This window comes from Camelus bactrianus, chromosome X (assembly GCF_048773025.1).
Source record: "Camelus bactrianus isolate YW-2024 breed Bactrian camel chromosome X, ASM4877302v1, whole genome shotgun sequence".
In the NCBI taxonomy this organism is placed as follows: Eukaryota; Metazoa; Chordata; class Mammalia; order Artiodactyla; family Camelidae; genus Camelus; species Camelus bactrianus.
The window spans coordinates 25,666,218-25,687,563 of NC_133575.1; the positions used below are offsets into that span (position 1 = coordinate 25,666,218).

Sequence of the window (21,346 nt, forward strand, 5' to 3'; positions counted from 1 at the left end):
CACCTCATGAATTTATTTTCAAAGATAACTAGCTTTATTTTAAGAGGAATAATTTCACATTACATTAGAATGTAAATTTAAAGATTATATAATATGCTTGTGTATATTTTTATGTTCCACAGAAGAATATTTTGAAATATGTACAACTATTTCTATTAGTACATATCACAGACGACAACGTGGAACCTTGGAATCATTTGACAAAGATCCTGTAGTTAGTGAATGACAGAGTTAAATGGATATACGTCTTGAGGATCCTTAGAATGAACATATATAAGATGCAGACATTATAGGCCTACTGTGAGGACTCAAAATTTAATATAAGAAATAATATTTTACTGTAAATTAAAAATTTGTAATTTATATCTGAGCACTGGATTTTATGACTAATAAATGGAAGCAGTCTATATTCGGTCAAAGATATTATGTTCTGACATACCCCAAAATATATATTATATGGCTATTTAAGTTTCTGAATACTTAAAGGACACATAAAATACTAGTTTTAAAGAACACTTTAGAATCCTCTTTATCTAAGATCATATGCCAGGAAGAGTGAATACTGTATCATTTTTCAGATCAGTGACATTTGACAACCATTCAATCTAATTCAGTGATAGTTTTCAATGATGTGATTAATTGAATATTTGAACATAACTGACATTTAAATTTTTACCCTAGGCTTTTTAAGTACTCACTTTGGATTTGTGGTTTAATAATGTACAACAATGATCTTTTTTTGTGCTATCACACATTGTACATTTGACGTTACTTGGGGAAATTTTGCCACTTTGTCATAGACGATGAGAGTAGTGTACTGAACATAATTATGAGATCTACAACTATGTCAGCTAATATTAAATCATATTAAATCAGTAAAGTGCCGGTATATGCCCAGGGTATAATTCAACACTGTATTTTTTGTCAGATTCTTTAAAATAATGGTGGAGTGCATTCTATGACTTCAAAAAAGCACTGGGATTCATAAAGTATACATATGGAAACCTTGGCGTGGAAGAAGAGGAAACAAATAGATCAGCAAATGAATGGAAGACAGGTATCATAACCCATCTGAAGGACAGTTTAAAACATCACAATCAAATCTCTCTACCTGATTTTTAATGGCTAAATTCCTTTACCAGTGAAAAAAACTAATCATTATTCAGCTTCACATAAAATGATTAAAATTCAAATTTGTATTAGAGGAAATTCACTGACTGGAGATAAGTTACATCTAAGGGGGAAAAAAATCTATCAGTAAAGAAGCTTAAATGACCCACTAAATATTTCTTTTCATTTGAGAGAAGATGGGGTTAAAGACCTATAGAACTGAATTCAGAATGTCTGGTGAAGGAGACTACCCATAAACAAGAGTGGAGAAGGGCAAAGGAATGATAGAATGGCAGTGTGAGAGATGTTTCCATGTTATCTGAGATTTGTTCTATCTTCAACAAGTTACAAATAAACGGAAGCTGTGAATACGTTTTTATTTTGAGCTGGTGTTTAGACAAGCATAACCATTTGGCAGCATCATCCCCTATTTCACAAAATTTTGTACTTTCTTTTGTTTGCTTTTTTAAACCACAGCCAACTTTATTACAAATGAGCTTTGCTCTCAGCAAATATTGTGATAAAAATTTCACTGCACTTAGAAGTACTTTCTTCTCAATAAGTGGTTGTCAAAAATAAATTATTGATAGCAAGGATAACTTCATGCTAAAAATGCTACCACAGAGAATCCAAATCAGAACATAAACGTGGTATCTGAGCTCTACAAAGCTAAGTTGTAAGTGACATTAGACAGAGGATAGAAAGTTAGAAGTCAGGACATAGAAAAGAAAAGAAACTGAGGCACAGGGTCAAATTGAGTTGCTAGTTTAGAACTAGGGAATATGCTAAAACTAGTCATTTATGGCAGAGGAGGAGACCCTAGGGAGGAGGAGGAGAAGACAAAATGAATGACCTAAGAAGATCGTAAAACAACTCCAAAGTGTCCTTTCAAAAGGAAGCTTCTAACACGCTTTAACAAAAAGGGAGGGCTAATTTTTTTTTCAGGTCATTTTTAAAATTAGGTTTGTGAATAATGTGCAGAATTGGGAGCCACCTCATAATTTTCTATTAGCAATTACCAATTTCTTACAACTTTGAATAAACTTACCACTAGTTCCTTGGACTCAGAAGCCTTTGTGAAAGGTTTGCTGGTTTTGTTTCATGATTGCTCAAGTTCTTTTGGTTATTGATTAAAGTACTCTATATTCAACTGTGTTCATGTTTGTAATTTATGATTTTAAATAGAATATAATTGAATTTATTTGATTTTTATTATCAATACAGAGTTCTGTGTAGGTTCCACTTTTAGTTTCCATATCTCTTGTTATCTATTTTAAATATTTTCTATGTTTAAACTGCATATATTTGTTTTATTTCCCTATTTTTTCCAATTAAATTTATGAGATTAGTCTATTTTTTTATTTTATTACAAAGAACTAAGCTCTTAAATTTGTCTAGTGTATCTTCTTTCTAACTAACTTATTTCTTCATTTATCTTTTATTTCCTATTTTCCTTAGAACATTTTTTTTCTTTTTGTAACATTTCTAGTTCAAAGGTTGAATTAATTTATCTTTTTTTTTTTTTTTTTTAATGAAGATGAAAGCAAAGACAAAATTGAACCTCTGGGTAAAACCAAGGCCATTTGTCATGGGTTTTCTCATGGAATGCTTTATCTTACACAAATGTAGATTTGTACTCTTGGTTTCTTACATACATTTTAAATTAAATTGATTTTTCAATTGTTTATTTCTCGTGCTATATTATTATTATCAAAGATTATGCACTTCAAAAGTTCTTTTTAGGTGTTTAATGGTATTTTTACTGCATTGTAGTATATTATCCTTTTTTTATTTGTACATATGCCAGGTATATTTTTTATATATTTATCTTTTCCTATGCCTTTAGTTAAGTCCTATAGCAGGGCAGAAGTTAAAGATACCTCTTAGCCTGTCTTCCTTTTCTGACTCTGGTGTTCCCCAGAAGCATAGGAAGGACCGTGACGTCAGTTGGTTCCAAAATCAGCCAGAAACCACCTCCACTCCCTGTCAGCAAATGGGGGAGATGGTATGGCCTCAAAAGTGAATGGCATCCACATGCATCTAGTAAGGTTGGGCCATAGCTGACATTAGGGCTCTCAATGTAGAGATTCTCAAGTCCTCTTTCGACCAGAAAAAAATAAAAATAAAAATAGAGAAAGAGCTAAAATGCTGGGTTTTCTCTGTTTTTTTCCCCCTCCCACATTCTTCACTCTTCCTTTGTTTGAGATGACTCATCTAGTATGAGATGACTCCACCATCTGGGATTTCTTACCCTCTGGCTTCTGGTTGGGTTCAACCAATGCATACCATTGGCAGAACATTAAACATAAAGAGAATTAGATGAAGAGGCTAAAGTATCAATCTTCTCCCAACTCCCCCAACAGGCCATGATATGAGAGTAACTGTATTCTTTAGGAACATATGGTTGCAGGTGCTGTCCAGTGGACCTACTCCTAAAGTTAGAGCTTTCACTGGTTTAAGGTAAACAGCTCTTTTGTCTTTTTAGGTTTAGAAGTAGTAAAGGCTAAACTCATGCTAGTCCCTGAATGCTTCACCATTGTTGGTTCCTTTAATCCTGGCCACATTTCTGTATATATTCCTTTTATTACCGTCTATTCAACTTTGTCTTTGCATAGGCTTTCCGATTAATTCCAGGACTGTTAATGATACACGTGGCTTCATGAGATGACTTGGGCTTGGATGGTGACTATATCACTGTATAATTCAATTGGCTAAAAACGAACAGCCTTTTTCTGCCTATAAAAGGCACCACATAAGTCTACTGATCTCTGGACATTCCCGTGAGAAAGTGAAGATTATTCCTAATAATGACAAAGTTAGAATTTTCTGAATGCCAGTTTGAGAGCTCAGATTTGGATTTGCTTCATTTAGATGAAATTATAAACTATTGTTTCTCTATTACACTTTTTCCCACACTCAGTCTTTCTCACCTACTGAGTCCTGTTTCTAAATGCTTCTAAAACCTCAAGGTTTTTTATCCCACTGCCTGGACCATTTTCTTATAGATAATCCCAAGGCTCACTCCTTTACTTCCTTCCAGTCTTTACCAATATGACAAGCTAACCAAAGGTCTTCCCACATGTCCTATTCTGTTAATCTCTTGTTTATTCATGTATCTATCACATGTTATCTAAACATTCTTATATATATATATATATATATATATATATATATATATATATATATATAAAATGCCCTCTGATATGAGATTCTGAACTCCATGACATAAAGGATTGTGTTTGTTCTGATCACTGACTGCAGTGTTTGTATAATCTAGAATACAACCTGACATATAGTAGACACTCAATAAATAATTCACTGAATGCAAATTTACTAACATTATTCTGTTTTAGGTATGATTACTCAAAATCTCCAATCAATGCTTCCTATACTTCATTCTAATTTGAGAATTCGTGATTTTTAAAAGGAAATTTGAAATAGTTCTATTTACTATTTTACTTAATATTGCTGATTTATTTATATCCCACCCCAGGTTCATTTATATTCATCTGACATAGAGCATCCAAGTCCATTTTTAGGAAAAAATCCTGCTCTAGAGCATTCCCTGATTTAACTGTTTATTCTTTACAGTAAAAATCAGAGACAAACATGTACCTTCAAATATTTTCCATTTCTTTTGTACCTTTATTACAAAACAATGGAGAAATATAAAATGATAATACATTTACTTTAGAGCATTTGTATTCTGTGTCTTTTGGCCTAGGGCTAACTCAGGTAAAGGTTATTTCAACTCTAGGTTTTGGTTTATACTGAAAAATGTTTTACTTGAGATTCTGTCCTTTAACACAGAGACCTCAGTTATATGCCATTCCCTGTTAGGGTCCTGGCTCAAATAGCACCTTCGTGAAATTTGCTCTTGAAGGGGCTCTTTGTCCAATTTAACCCCATTTTGAGGTCTTTCCCTGCTAAAACATTGGAAGATTCTCAAGATTTTCTATCTCAGTAAGAAATACAACCTTCTAAGGAAAGATCTATAAATTAAATTAATCACATTCTAACTTTGTATATTCATTTATCACATTTTATTAAACCATTTCATGATAAAATACAGGGTCTACGGGTCTATGGTCATATTGATGAATATAGCCATAATTTGGAGTTTGGGAGGTTGTAACATCAGGTTTCCTTTCCCTTCATATATGCCTCTTTTTAAACTTTAAGAAATGTTATAGCCTACATACAGAAAAATATACTTAAGTGCACAGCTTGATAAATTTTCTCAAAGCAAATGCACCTGTGTGACAACCACCAGGTCAAAACATGGAATATCTTCAAAACGTCCAAAGATCCCCTCCTGCACTAAAATCTAACCACTCTTTTGACTTTTAAACCTATGGAAATACTTCACCTATTTTTGAAATTTTTAATTAAAAAAGAGTATAGCAAATGGTGTTGGGACACCATTTGGACAACTGCATGTAAATCAATGAAGTTAGAATACTCCCTCACACCATACACAAACATAAACTCAAAATGACTTAAAGACTTAAACATATGACAAGACAATATAAACCTCTTAGAAGAAAACATAGGCAAAACATTTCTGACATAGATTCCAGCAATGTTCTCCTAGGACAATCTATGCAAGGAATAGGAATGAAAGCAAAAATAAACAAATGGGACCTAATTAAACTTGTAAGCTTTTGCACAGCAAAGGAAACCACAAGCAAAACAAAAAGACAACCTACAGAATGAGAGAAAATATTTGCAAATAATGAGACTGTCAAGGGCTTAATTGCAGAATATATAAACAGCTCATACAATTTAATTAAAAAAATAATCAAAAAATGGGCAGACCTAAACAAGCAATTCTCCAATGAAGACATACAAATGTCCAATAGGCACAAGAAAAGATGCTCAATATCACTAATTATCAGAGAAATGCAAATCAGAACTACAATGAGGTATCACCTCACACCAGTCAGAATGACCATCATTCAAAAGTCCACAAACAATAAATGCTGGAGAGGGTATGGAGAAAAAGGAACCCTCCTACACTGTTGGTGGGAATATAATTTGGTGCAGCCATTATGGAAAACAGTATGGAGATTCCGCAAAAGATTAAAAATAGACTTACCATATGATCCAACAATCCTACTCATGGGCATGTATTCAGAGCAAACCTTAATTCAAAAAGATACATGTACCCCAATGTTCACAGAAGCACTATTTACAATAACCAAGACATGGAAACAACTTAAATGTCCATTGAAAGATGAATGGATAAAGAAGCTGTGGTATATTTATATAATGGAATACTACTCAGCCATAAAAAAGAATGAAATAATGCCATTTGCAGCAACATGGATGGATCTGGAGAATGTCATTCTAAGTGAAATAAGCCAGAAAGAGAAAGAAAAATACTATATGATATCATTCATATGTGGAATCTAAAAAAAAAAAGACAAACTTATTTACAAAACAGAAACAGACTCACAGACATAGAAAACAGACTTATGGTTACCAGGGAGGGAAGTGGGTGGGAAGGGATAAATTGGGAGTTCAAGATTTGCAGATACTAACTACTATATATAAAATAGATAAACAACAAGTTTATACTGTATAGCAAAGGGAACTATACTCAATATCTTGTAATAACTTATGATTAAAAAGAATATGAAAATGAATATATATATGTTCTTATATGACTGAAGTATTGTGCTGTACACAAGAAATGACACAACATTGTAAACTGACTGTACTTCGATAAAAATGTATTTTTTAAAAAAGGTTATAAGAAAAAATACAGTAGGTATACTTTCATGTGTCACTTCTTTTCCTCAGATCTCCTTCAGGAACTTGATCTATCTTGTGTACTATGTGTAGCTATCATTTGTTCACTTTCATTCTAATTTTGGCTATTACAAATGAAGCTGCTATGAACATTCTTTCATATAAATAGAAGAATATTATAGATATAGATATAGATATATAGGCAAACATAGAAATATATTTCTGTTATAAGCCAAGGAATGAAATTATTGGGTCATAAGAACTGTGTATTTTCATCACATTTAGTATATAATGCCAAACTATTTACAATGGTTGTCTGAATTACATTTCCACCAGTTAGTTGTGAGAGTTCAGATTATTCCATACCCTCATCTACACTTGACATCATGAGTCTAATTTTAGCCTTTTTTGTGAGTATGTACTGATAACTCATTGCAATTTTCATTTCCCCAATTACTGCTGAGGTTAAACATATTTTCTTATTATTCTTGAACTTCTAAATATCCTCTTTTGTGAAATTTTTCTTCAAGTTTGTTGCCCATATTTTTATTGGATTTTTTTCTCATTTTGTAAAACAAAATTTAAAAAATAAACTACAAGATGAACAAGTTTATACTGTACAGCACAGGGAACTATATTAGAATATCTTGTAGTAAGTTCTGGCTAAAAAGAATATGAAAATGAATATATGTTCCTATATGACTGAAGTATTGTGCTATACACCAGAAATTGACACATTGTAAACTGACTGTACTTCAATAAAAATATATTAAAAAAAGCAATCAATTACATAATAAGAGAGTAAAAAATAAGTACATACCATGATTTCCATTATAGAAAATTGGAAATAATATACTATAAAATTAATTTTAATTTTAATTGGGCAATAATAATTTTCTTAGTTAATATTTTATTATGAATAAAGGTAGTATTTATAAAGGAAAAAATAAACTACAGAAGAAAATAGCAGGAGAAACTTGATATACTCAATAGTGTAAGTGTCAGTTCTTCCCAAATTGATCTACAGATTTAACTCAATATTGATCATATTCAAAAGAAGATTTATGTGGAAAGTAAAAAGATGACTGTAAAATGAACACAGAAATACAAAGGGCCAATATAGCCAAGAAAATACTGAATAAGAAAAAAGTGGGAGAAACCAGTGCACCAGATAAGAAGTTATATTATAAAACTGCAGTATTCCACATGGCATGGTATTCATGCACGTGTAGACAAATAGAACAATGGAAGTGAATTGAAGTCTAGAAATAAAACTACGTATGTATTGAAAAATTTTTATGATACAGTACTGGAGAGCAATGGGCAAGCAACATTCTTTTCAATAAGTGGTGTTGTGATTTTGATTCTAAGTGAAAAAAAAACTGAATCAACCCATTCCTCATACCATATACAATAATCAATATAGATCCAACTTCAAATGGTAAAATAATAAAACTTACATGGATAACTAAAAAAATGTTATACCATAATGGCTTTTGGCAGGCAAATATTTCTTAAACAAGACATAAAATTATTTACGGTGAAAGTTTATAAAAATGAACTACATCAAAATGAAGAACTTCTTTTTCTCAAAGATAAAGTGAGTTAAAAATTTAATCCACAGAGAAGTAAAATATATTTGCAATAAATACAACTAAGGACTCAAAATCCAGAAAATAAAAACAACTCATAATTTTTATGAAGTCCAAGTTAATTTTTTTCTGGGTTTGAATCATGTCTTTGGTTTCACATCTAAGAGGTATCTGGTTATTCCCAAAGGCACAGAGATTTTCTTTTATGGCTTTTCTATTTTATTGTCAGGATGTCTTCTGGTCCTATGTTGAAAATTGTGCAATTAACAATTATAATATGTACAGAGAAACCCACAAATTCGTAATTTATAATCGGTATGTGAAAAAAAGAAACTCTTATCAAAAAATAAAATCTATAGCTACCCTAATCCACTACTTTAGAGGTGATCCAAGAGCCTGTGTTTTAAGATGACATTTTCTTAGTGGGAACATATCAACTAGTTCATACAGACTGAATCTAATTATTCTTTGAATTTTCTGCTGTTTTCCTTGTTCTTATACTTTGTAATGGAACATGAGGAATTGATATTTAAAAAGATATTTTCTTTGTGTAAGTTTCCAATATTGTTAAAACGTTTTCTTAATTTATATGATACTGGTCTGTAGGACTAATAATAAGCCAAGCATTCCATAGGCTATCTTATTCTGCTGCAGAAAATTTGAAAATATAGTTAATCACATCAGGAAAATAATAAAAATACATGCTTGTGAAAATTTTTATAGGTTAAATATGGCCATAATCTTTCATAAAATTGACCAATTGCTACATAGCCTTCACTTCCATTTCCAGAGTGATGTCCTCTCCCTGCCAGATGAACTGAGCAATATTTGGGGGAGTATACATCATTACTGATCTATCACTAATTATGGTTATTTTAAGAGCATGTGATCAATTATTTGAATTTATCCTTGAAAGAGAGATGTAATGCAATTAGGAAGCTACTAAAAGTGCCTGGTAAATGTACTGCACAATTAGAAAGATTGTAGGAAGTTAATAAGAAAGGAAGGCTGCCTCCAATGTCATGATAGAGGGGAGGAATCTCAAAGTCACTCTAAGGAGACAAGAACTCCTTTAATCTACACAGTTGTTGAGGTTATGAATGTAGACTTCTTCAAATACCACACATATATTTCCTTCTAGTTAAACTAAATTAAACTTAGGAAGAGAAAAAATATTTACAGATCTTACGCTGAGTTGAAATAGTGATTTTTCTGGGTAACTTTCATACTTGGATGTGTTGTCTAATAAATGTTGCCTTAATTCAAACTATATCCTCACCATATGTGAACATATTTTATGCATAAAAAATAATAATCAGCCTAGTAGAAGCCATTTTTTGCACGAAACACTGCCGTAAGGAACTGAGTTCACCACAGGACTTAATCTGTCTACCAAACAGAAGTCAAGTGAAATCTGAAAACAACACAAAGCAGCCAATAAGGGCTGGGTCACGCCTTTCCCTGCTCCCTGTGGCTGCATGCATTTACTTCCTGAATCACATTAGCCACAAGCAGACGCACAGGAAGTAGAACACATGCTCTGATAATAACTTCTTTGATTTACAAGAGAACTTGAGATGGTCTCTCTGTATTTGGGGCCAAAGCCCTCACTCAAACATTAAGCATGCTGTCTCATGGTATCTAGATTCTGCCCAGGGCACTACTTACATTATTTTTCTGCAAGACCTGCAGTGCCTTGTTGACATTGTTCAGGGCATGAACTCTTGTGGATCCTTTTTCTTTTGGCTGAAAACAAAATGAAACAGTGTTGACTGCCCAGCAGAGAGAAGGACAATCTACCAGAAATGAAACAATTTATACATTTCACTTCTAAATTCAAATCTTTGAAATGAGCCCAGGCTGGGAGGCATTAATATAAAGAATTTAAGTGCTTTGGGTTAATTGTCCTTGTCATAAGAGTTTCTTAGCACGAATCAACTATTCCTCAAGAAAAAAAGATAGCTTTTTTTTTAACGAAAGCAAGTTTGGTTACGATCTCTCCTTCATTCTACAGCCCAGTTGCATGATCACCAAGAGGAACATCAGCCTGCATAAGGACATGTGTGAGTTAATTCCCACACTTTTAAGAAAAGTTCAAGAGATTCGAGCCTAGCAAAATTCTACAGTGCCAAATAGTCTTAAAGGAAAGTATTTCTGTCAATATTACCTTAATTGTCTTAGTCACTAAAGCTCAAAACCTCAATCATCATTCTCTAACCCTCATTCTCAATCCCCAAAGTCTTATCTTGTTCTGTAATTTTTAAATTAACATTTGCATAGCATATTACAATATATGGATTAACTCATTCAGTTGTGGAGTTTTATAAATTCTACCATTATGATACATGCCATATTTACTCCTAAATGAGATGTGCCCTCCTAGAAAAATTTTAAGTGCATAATACAATACTGTTAACCATAGACACAATGCTGTAGACCAGATCTCCGGAATTTTTCATCTTGCATGACTGAAACTTTACACTTATTGAACAGCAACTCTTCATTTTCCATATCTCATGTTAAGTGTTCTTAAATCCTAAGAGTTCTCATCACAAGGAGAATATATTTTTCCAATTTCTGTAATTTTGTACCTATATGAGATGATGGATGTTCACTAAACTTATTGTGATAATCATTTCATGATGTAAGTCAAATCATTATGCTCTACACCTTAAACCTGTACAGCACTGTAAGTCAATTATATCTCAGTAAAACTGAAAAGAGAAAAAAGAAAAAAGACTGAAAAAATAAATAAATGAAATTCAACTTGAAAGGTCATTATGTATAAAAGCCTTATAAAAAGGCATTCAATAACAAAGATACCAAATAATAGGAAATAATATTTGTTAAATAACAAATTATATTACTGAAAATTTCACCTTCTTGTTCTGCATATGATAGAAGATGCAAAAACAAAAATAATACTGCAAGATTACTTTATTTAGGAATAGGTCCTCTATTGCTACTTAAATCAGTAATTAGTAAATTAGTGAATTTTACTGGATCTCATAAAACTACACATGGTTTGCTTCTGGCCCAAAATCCTTCTGAGGTTAATGTGAACTTTCTTTTAAATACTGTAAGTCACATACCAGTTTTTGCCCTGTCAGGCCTTCAAGAAGGTCTAGGAGGCATCTACCATCCTGCAGGTCACTGAAGAGGTTTTCTATGTGCTGTTTCCCAAACTGAAATTAGAAATACACCCAATTAAATAAAGCACGCTTCCAGTGATCCATTTCCATAATTATACCCTTTAAAATTTAAAGCTATATTTAAGAATATTTAATGCATCTAATTCTTAATCTACCAAGGGCGATTAATGAAAAGAGATCCTCCAAGTAAAACACAAAAACCAATATATCATCATTAGGTCAAATCTACTTAAATACGTATTTTTTAATTGAAGTACAGTCAATTACAATGTGTCTATCTCTGGTATATAGCACAGTATCCCCGTCATGCAGAAATACAGATATATATATACATATACAGACATATTATTTGTTTTCATTTTTTTTTCCATTAAAGGTTATTACAAGATATTGAAATAGTTCCCTGTGCTATACAGAAGAAACTTTTAAAAAATCTATTTTTATATATAGCGGCTAACATTTATAAATCTCAAACTCCCAAATTTTTCCCCTCCAACCTCCTTTCCCCAGTAACCATAAGACTGTTTACTAAGTCTGCGTCTGTTTCTATTCTGTAGATGAGATAATAGTGTCCCTTTTTTTTTTTCAACAAGAGTGGGACATCTGAAGCCTAATTGATCTAATTAACTCAAATTTTTGAATGCTGATTCTATGAAGGAGAGAAAAAAATGTTTAAATTATCAGGCATTTGGGCCCCGTGGAGGGAGAAGCAAAGACACAAAGAAACAAAGACCACAAACAATTGGCCTTCGGTGGGTACGTAAGACATAATCATGTTGTGTACTTGGAAATATACACAGTCACAGAGTGCTCACCATCCTTCACCCACAGAACATGCTTTTCTCCACAAAGACATTTTGCATTGGGTTATTTTGCATGCTGCCTCATTCTTGTATCAAAGGGCTCAAATTTTAGAAAGATATGATTTAAATTAAGTTGAACAAGGCTGGTGAAAGTTTTTCATCTCTGTCTCGCTTCTTTACTTGGAAATTATATTGAAGAAAAATAATAGATACTAATAATATCTAACATTTTTGGAGTAACTATTCATGAGAAAAACTCCACTAAGTAAGGTGATCTTGTGATTTTTGTGTCATTTCTGTGAGGTCTGTGATAATATACTCATCTTACAGATGAGACAAAGAGGTTGAACATGTGGCCCTTTGTTACAAAACTGGAAGATGAGGAAGCCAAGATTTTGGCCCAGATCTGTCTAACTCCTCGGACTCATGTTCTTTCTATTTTATCATGCTGCTTCCTTGGCCTTTTCTTCCTTCCACTTGATTATCTTTCAAACATTTTATTTCTTCTGTCATGCCTCCAAATATTTTCTTTTTCTGGTTTAAAACCTCCACTCCAGTCATATGAAATCATACACAACTCTTTCACCACCCCAGTTATCAAGAAAGCTCTATTTTATCAATGACAGATGTTTATTGAACACCAATAAACCTGGGTGAGGTGCTAGAGCATACACTAATAAATCAGAGGGACGTGACCCTGGCCCTTGTGGAACTCTGAGTCGAGCAGGGAAAACAAATATTCCTAAAAGGTGATACTACTTAGAAGCAGTAAAAGGAACCCAGTGCCCATAGTCTAGGGATCAGGATACTTTCCTCGAAATGTCAGGTGATGGGTCTAACATTAGCCTTCGGGTACTGGGCATCCATTCCTTCGATCACACACAAACTTCACATTTTACAGAGGTCAAGAAAATCAAGAAAAGCGCTGGTTTTCAGCAAAAGATACTTCTGAAGCTTCCAAGATTTAAGACAGAGGATTCAGGCTCTCCTGCAGGCCTGTAGGCGAGGTAGCCATGTCCATGACAAGTCCTGTCAGAGCCTAAGTGTTTCACTTAATGAGAACACTGACCACTGCAAGAAATCCACCAGTCCTTCTACGTCCAGCTTTGGGAATTGAGCCACATATGTGTTTTGACAAAGATAACTACAAGTCATTCTTTTAAAATTCTACTCAAATTGTGTGGATGGAAAATTACAGGGGAAAAAGAAAACACAAAACACTAAGATACTGGAATTTTTAAAAAGCACTTTTACAACACATAATGTTCAAGTAAATCTTAAAGCAACAGTGTCATTTTCATGAAACATTAAGGAAAGCTTTCTATTAAGAAGTAAAGAAAACAACTGCATGCTTTGCAGTAATTTTGTCAAGAACCTCATATACAACCTGGAATAATTTGGCATTTTGAGGGTAATATTAAGATTTCATTTTCAAACTGGATGGCGGTCTACAATGCCTTGAAAATGCTAAAGTGTTTTTTGTTTTCAGGAGCAAATTTTACAGATACATTTGAGAAGTGTGTGGTTTCTAAACTTATGGACAAAAAGAATATTGTACAGTGAAATGTGTCAAATTTTGAAGAAAATAAAATGTAGTTAGTTGACGGAAATATCTGTTCTTATTAAAAATATATATCTAGATAGATAGATAGATAGACAGACAGACAGACAGATGAACAATAAAGTCTGTCAAACCAGGAAGGATGTGAGTGGCAAAATGTTCATTCAAGACGAAGGGCAGGGACTTTGAAACGAGTAAGTATTGAGGCACAGAATAAAGCACGAACTTCAAAGCCATAAGGATCATCTAGCATCCAAGATATGAAGACTAGAAAGCTTATACTTTTGAGCAAGGAGTCTAGACAAAAGTTGACAAGGCAAACAGACTCTTGTTTGATTAAAATTTCTATACATAGACCAGGGTATTCTATAGTTCTCCCTTTTAAACTGGAATCAAACAAAATAAAGTGGGAGTGAAGGATTGTAGGCTAATCAGAGGTCTCCAGGCACATCTAGTTGGGTCACCTAAAGAGCAACGAGGTGACAGAGAAAAAGACAGTTCATATATAACTTTCAAACTCATACAACCAATGATAAATTAAACTATCACAACTGAAATCCAATTTCTATTTGTTATATCCACCCCAATCTCTAATAGAGGGCTTCTCAGAATGTCCCACTAAAGCATCTTTCCAGCACATGAGACTGAATTTATTTACTGTAAGTCTGGCAGTATAAAGTACACACTGACTACAGGTTCAAAAGTTCTATGAAAGCATATGTTTTATGTGAAGAGTTCATGGAGATTTTGTCTTCCTCTCTTAACACATTTTTAACTTAAAAGTAATTTCAAGCACTTTGACTGAAATTTCCCCTCCTAAGGTCTAATTAAAGTGATGCTCAATGAAATGTACAATATTTAGCCTGTAACTTCATTGATTTTCAGGAGTTTAGTCTTTCTAGAGTATGAATACCCCACGGAAAGCAAAACATCTCTTTTCTTTCCTAGATTCAACTTCTCATTCCATAGCATTATAGGTATGACATAGCAAAAATAGCACATATTTCTGAGGCAAAAATAGCTGATTTTTGAACCCAAGTCTCTTATTCACTAGCTGCACTGTCTTGGGCAAGTCTGTTTTCTCTTAGTTTGGTACTCCTGTAAGAGTGAAAGTCAAGGAGGGAAGATGTCCCTCAACATGCAATTACTAATACAACTAAATGTTGATAGCACAGGGGAAACACTCAGAGGCTTCAAGCTCTTTATCTTTGTTTGTTTGTTTGTTCTTTTGGTTACTTTTAATTAAATCTTCTTTTGTTTTCTTCCCTTTTCATCTTCTCTGAAAGACATCTATCATGTCTTTTCATTGCAAGTGACATTTACATCATGAAAACAGTAATATTTCCTTTAAAAATTCCCTATCTTTAATGGCTTTCTTTTCAAGTGCCTGAAAATTATTTTATAAAACACATAAAACATTAAATGTTCTTTGGGGCATTAGACCCTGTGACTGTCTTCAATCCCTTTCATGACTAAGAGTTTCTTTGAAAAGTGAAAATTTTGGTATTACTTAGCAGTTTTCTACATTTACTTACATATTGTCTTCTTCGCTAACCAAAATATCAAGACAAAAGGATCATAAAATGAGACAACAATCCTTCCAGATCACTGTATGGATGACATAAAGAAATTTTGTATTTATATTAATTTCATTGTATCTTTATACAGTGTTTGGAAAGAGACTCACACAGGTTGATTGCTAAGTGGCATAAACAAAGTGAAAGAAGTCAAAGTGAAAAAAAAATTGAGAAAGGGACAGAAATTAATTTGAAAGTATTTAAAGAGATTCTGACTCTTCAGAGTTGTGTCAATCTTTTAACCTGAAAATACAAAGAGATCAATACAATGTTCCAATAAAAGGTAAAGAGCACAGGAGTAATTTAGCATGGCCTCCTGGTTACAGAAAGGTCAGCCTCCAACTATCTGTGTTCCTGAGAAAGCCGAGATACTTCTCTGTGATTCCAAATCTTTAGATATCAGAAACACCAAGAGCAACAGAAACACCAAAAAGGAGGGCAACACTGATTCGAAACTTACTGATAAATCCTGCTGACCAGCTCCCAAAAAAATAATGCAACCCACTGTAGGATAAATAGGCAGCTTTCACAGGTGATTGTTTTCTTAAGGGTGAGTTGTAAAAAACTATTTTATAAGATAATTTTATTGAGGTATAATATACATACAGGAGAGTACACATATCTTAAATGTCAGTTCAGTGAATCTTTACAAACTGAACACATTTATATTATCATCACCCACATAGAGAAAAAGAATATGCCAGCATCCTCAGAGCTTTTTCACACCCTATTCTGTGTACTAGCCCTTTCAAGGAAGACTACTCTATTGACTTTTAGTGCCATAGATTAGTTTTGCCTTGAAAAGAGTCTCTTAAAAACAGGAGAACAATGCTGGTTTAGTATTTCATTTTAGGAAACTAACAGTTGAAAGGCATAAGGTTTAGGCACAGAGAACTTGGAAGGAAAAAAAAAAGTTGCACTAACGAAGTATGTTTTACAAAGCACAGGGAAGTAGTGTAATACTGTGAGTGAGAATCTTCTCTCTGCACCCAGAAAGCCTTGGTTCAAATCCAAGCTCTGCCATATTTCAGCAGTGTGTTATGAGCGAGTAACTTAATCTCACTGTGTCTAACCTTTTATTATCTGTAAGACAGGAATGTACCATTACCTAATGTGTGGTGATGCTGTGAAGTTTAAATGCACTTAGAACAGTGCTTTGTTCTAAGAGACATTCAATAAATGTTAGCTGTCATGAATTTATTCCAAATTATTTAAGACTAATAATCCATATTTTCCCAAATTTTCCTCGTGATTTTCACCTCAAAGTCACAGAAGAGATCATCTCCAAAGTATTAGTATGGGGATAAAATGGGTTAATAAATATAAGGTGTGCAGCATGTTTATTGGCATAGGAAATGCTCCACAAGCCCTAATTACATTCCTCCCATCCTCCTCCTTGTTAAATGGCATCACCTGGAGATAGAGAGAAGGACTCTCCTTTGAGGGTGCCAGGATCCTAGCAGGACTGTGGTAACTTGAGGAGGGTTTAATACAGGGCAATTTCCAAAGATGAGAGCAGAGTATAAAGAAACCATCAGAACTGGTCACAGACAACTGCAAGTATCACTCCTAGACTCACAGGAGTAAAGAGAAAGAGAGTGGTTACTGGTTCTTGAATGAAGAGAGAGCTGAGAAGGTCACCTGACAGGAGCTTTGCTATTTGGGTGATGAATGCAGCCATCCCGCAGTGAATAAATGACCTATTTCTTTCCTCCCTCTCCCTGAGCTCCTGTAAATGCTCCCAAGATCTGAAACCAACTGGAAGCCAGAGGGCAAGGGAGTCTGCTGATATCATCCACAGAGGTCAGACTCCCAGGGAAGAGAAAGATGGAGAGTGGACCCTGAGGGACAAACCAAAGACATTCAACCCCCCAGACAGGGAAAACAATTCCTTTGATCCACCAGATCAATGTCAAGGATGCCCATGTCAGAAAATCAATGAAGGACCAAGTGATCCTCCCCAAGCCTTCGATATTATTTCTGTCTCTGGTAATGTTTCTTCAAAGATCCAAATGTATCACTGGGACATTTCTTTAAGAGGTTTCAAAGTACTGGAGTGTTTAGTGGGCTTTCACAGATGAAAATTAACATATATTATTCATTACTGCTCAGCATCAAATACTTTTAGACTTCTACATACCAGGAACCACACTAAAATCTGGGCTACAAAGATAATTTTTTTAAAAAATCCAAGTCATTCCTTGAAGCTAAGAAGTGCTCAAGAGCTAAGTGAGATAATATAATAGTTTTACCTTCTCTCCAGATAGAAAATGTTATTTGGCACTAACTCTTTATAAAACATTATCACTAGGACCCAATGTGTATGTTACACCGTTAAGTACACAAGAAAAGATTCAACCAGATTGTACATCAGAACTTTCAACAGCAGTCACAACAATAGTTAATGGAAATCAAGTCATTATCTGTAAACGGCCTATTATAAACCCCAAAGTAAAGTGTGCTTAACCAAAAGTCAGTATAGTTTGCTGTCTGTTCAGGTCTATCTTTAATATGCTTTGTAATAAAACTGAATTCTTAACCTAGGCCTATGTTTTCTTATCTGTAAATTAGAGAGATCACTAAAATTCAATTACCAGTTATCCTGAAACAAAAAGATCAGTAAAATTTTAAGTAATTTGTGTCTTATATTTCTAGATATAACCTTAATATAATTCACAAATAGTTATTTTAAAATATGTGGAAACCTTACAAATCATGATTATAGTTTATTTTCTTATAACACCTTTAAATAATCCCTGTAAATTTAAAATTCTGAATCTTAAATTCAATTTTTCTATTGATCACATAGATTAAGATTTAAGCTTGAGACAGCCAGTGAAGGAAATGGTGGTTGGTCATATTCTGTCCCAGTAGTGGCTTTTGTAACAGAAAAAGTACAGTATAAGGTTTGCAAGATGAAGCACTTCACTTCAAAGGATCTAAATAACACTCTGATTCCTCGAAAAGAAAAAAAAAAACAAAAAAACCACTGTAACACAATGGGCATTCACTAAGAAATGCAACTATTAGTACTTAGCTTCAGGCAAATGCAGAGGGAGAGAGAGCTATTCAGGCTTGTTCACATACAGTAGAATGAGACTGTATGGCCAAAGAGCATCTAAAGATGCCTTTAATTAATAAATATAAATGTCATAAATAAAATTAGCATTCTTATAATTTCTCAACTAAGCAGCAGTGCAGTTGTGCGTGAATAATTCTGTGACAAGACATTAGCCTCTTCCTAATTATTCCCTGCCTCCACCTATTAGAAATTCAGCCTTGGACTATACATTTTCTCTTCTTCCATGCTTATGAGGTGGGTCAGCCAATAAGCAGTGCCAAATCAAGGGAACAGGAAATATACAGAAAGGACAAAAGTTACATAGGATGGAATATTTAAATAAGAGCTCCTGTCCCCACTATACCTCTTTCTTTCCAATAAGTTGAACTATATGAATTTCTTAATTCTCTAGTCAAATATGATAGAAAATCGGCAATTTGATATAATTCAACCTCACATATTCTGTAGTGACATGAGTAATAAACATTCAGTGCTTAGTTTATGTCAGCCACAGTTCTGTGCAATGTACATGGGTTATTCTAATTAATACTCATACCAATCAACTAAAACCATTCCCATTTTACAGATGACAAAACTGAGACACAGAGAACATACATAACAGCGAATAAGTGGTAGCTATGAATCCAAACCTAGGCAGTCTATTTCCAGATTCCTTAACCATTCTCTACTTTGTAACTGCTGTTTGAGCTGGGCTTCTTTGACCATAATGCCATTTAAGGTCACTGTTAAGATATGTTTCATTGTGTATTTTCATAATGTCTTTCAATAAAGTAAGAATAATTTAACTAATTTATTCTTTTTCCTTCCCCTGAGGTTTCTGAAGGCTAGACACAGTTATATAGCCCACGACCAAAATTGCTTCTGATTTTAGGTTGAATTAGTAACTGAAGGGAAGTATCTGTGATAATTCTACATATGTTCATAAAGAAAATTCTTCAGTGCCTTTAATTTCTATTGTTATATCACTCTTGGGGGGGGGGGGCTGGGGGTGTTTATTAACTCCTTCAGAAGTCCAGTATGCCAGGCAGTATGTTCCTCAATAAATGCAGTAAATACCGCTCTAGAGACCAGAACAAATTTTTAATATGCAGACCTCACTCTAAGGTATATGGAAAATCTGGCTTTTTAATGTTAATGGAATTAAAGTACAAAAGCAATTCCCTACACTAAAAGCTTAGAAGGCTATAAATCAATATATAATAAATATAATTCTTAAAATTACTGAGGATTAAATAATAGTAAATAGAAGGAAAACTACTTGTGCATTTAGTGCAGTTATTTCTTGAGAGATCCACTCAAACATGCCAATTACCTATTGAAAGTCTTCCCTGTGAGATTCATGCAGTTACATCATAAAGAACATAGCATCTGGGGTCAAACAAGCCTCCATTTAATTGCAGTTCTAACTTTTCCCAACTGTGTGAAGTTGGATAAATGATTTAGTAATCTGCTTAGTTTCCTCATGTGTCAAAGGAGGGAGAGTAGTTAAATTATCCAATTAAATGTAACAGTTACCATTTAACTGTTTTATTGTGCCGGTACTAGAAATACTTTGGAAGATGAAAGATAAGAAAGATATTGCCATTGTTTTTCAGCTTTAGTCACAATCTAGGAAGATGCATGCATTTAAGCAAATATAACTATAGCACTGTATTATAATCTTGTCAATAGTGGTGCTGTAAGTGTGGTGCCAACACAAAAAAGAGAAACGTCATCTCCACATCAGAGGATAAGAGAAGCAGAAATCCTAGAACTGAATTTACAAGTAGATGTGGAAAGAGGACAAGGATGCCAAGAAGAGGGACATTTCAGATGCCAAAGATCAGATAAATCAAATTATATTAATCCATGATAAATCAGGTGTCAGAACAGAGGGTACATGGAGGGATGGGAGATGATAGGATTTGAGATGTATGAGAGACCACAGCAGAGGTTACTTGGTGTGCCAACCCAAAGGAGGTTGGGCAAATATCTAATGGCCTCCTGTTTTCATTCTTTTGAACAGGTATCTAATTTAAAGTGTTTATCATATTTTCACATTAATATTTAAGCTGATGTTTTAAGGTAGTTAGTATTGTTTAGGAAAAACAATATTGGCACTGTTTAGAGGCTAATTTTGGAGTCTTAGTAATTCAAGAGCACTATTCTTGTGTGGAAATATTACTTGACAAGAGAGTCATGTTGTTCAGGACCAACTGCTTTAAATTATAAATATGAGCTCCTTAAAATTCTATGCAGTTATCTACTTTTCCATTGGAACTTGTTTCTTCAGGAGCAGAGGTCACCATCTATGGTAGATTGACCACAAAACTGGGCCAAATATTTCATCTTTTCCTGAATCCATGCCCTTTGCAATGGAACTTTTGCAGCTCCTTTCATGAAGAGGTGGTTTCTATTTCTCTACCTCTGGAAATCTAGGCTGGCCATTGCCTTGAGTTGGCCAATAGAATGCAGTGGAAATGATGGTGTTCTACTTCCAAATGTAGGCCTCACAAAGGTTTGAACACTTTTGCTCTCTTGTTCATGCCTCTCCCTTCATCACTAAGAACATGCCTGAGCCACAGAACTGCAAGGCGAGACATGTGATGCAGAACCAAGTTACCCCAGTAGTCCTAGATAAGGTCACCCCAGACTAGCTGACAACCAGACACATGAGAGCGCTCAGCCAAGATCAGCAAAGTCACCTGGTCAACCTACAGCTGACTAGAGACACAT

At 33.9% G+C, this 21,346-nt stretch overlaps 1 protein-coding gene across 8 annotated transcripts in view; it reads right to left on the minus strand.

Moving 5' to 3' along the window:
- The window catches only part of DMD (dystrophin), a 1,840,970-nt gene that overhangs the window by 1,497,095 nt on the left and 322,529 nt on the right, over positions 1-21,346 (minus strand). For all 8 annotated transcript variants that reach the window (XM_045507265.2, XM_045507267.2, XM_045507235.2 and 5 more), the window contains exons 3-4: positions 11,549-11,641; positions 10,125-10,202 (exon numbers count right to left, since the gene is read on the minus strand). In XM_045507265.2, coding sequence (XP_045363221.2) covers positions 10,125-10,202; positions 11,549-11,641 — 171 coding nt within the window. The remainder of the gene's footprint in view (positions 1-10,124; positions 10,203-11,548; positions 11,642-21,346) is intronic.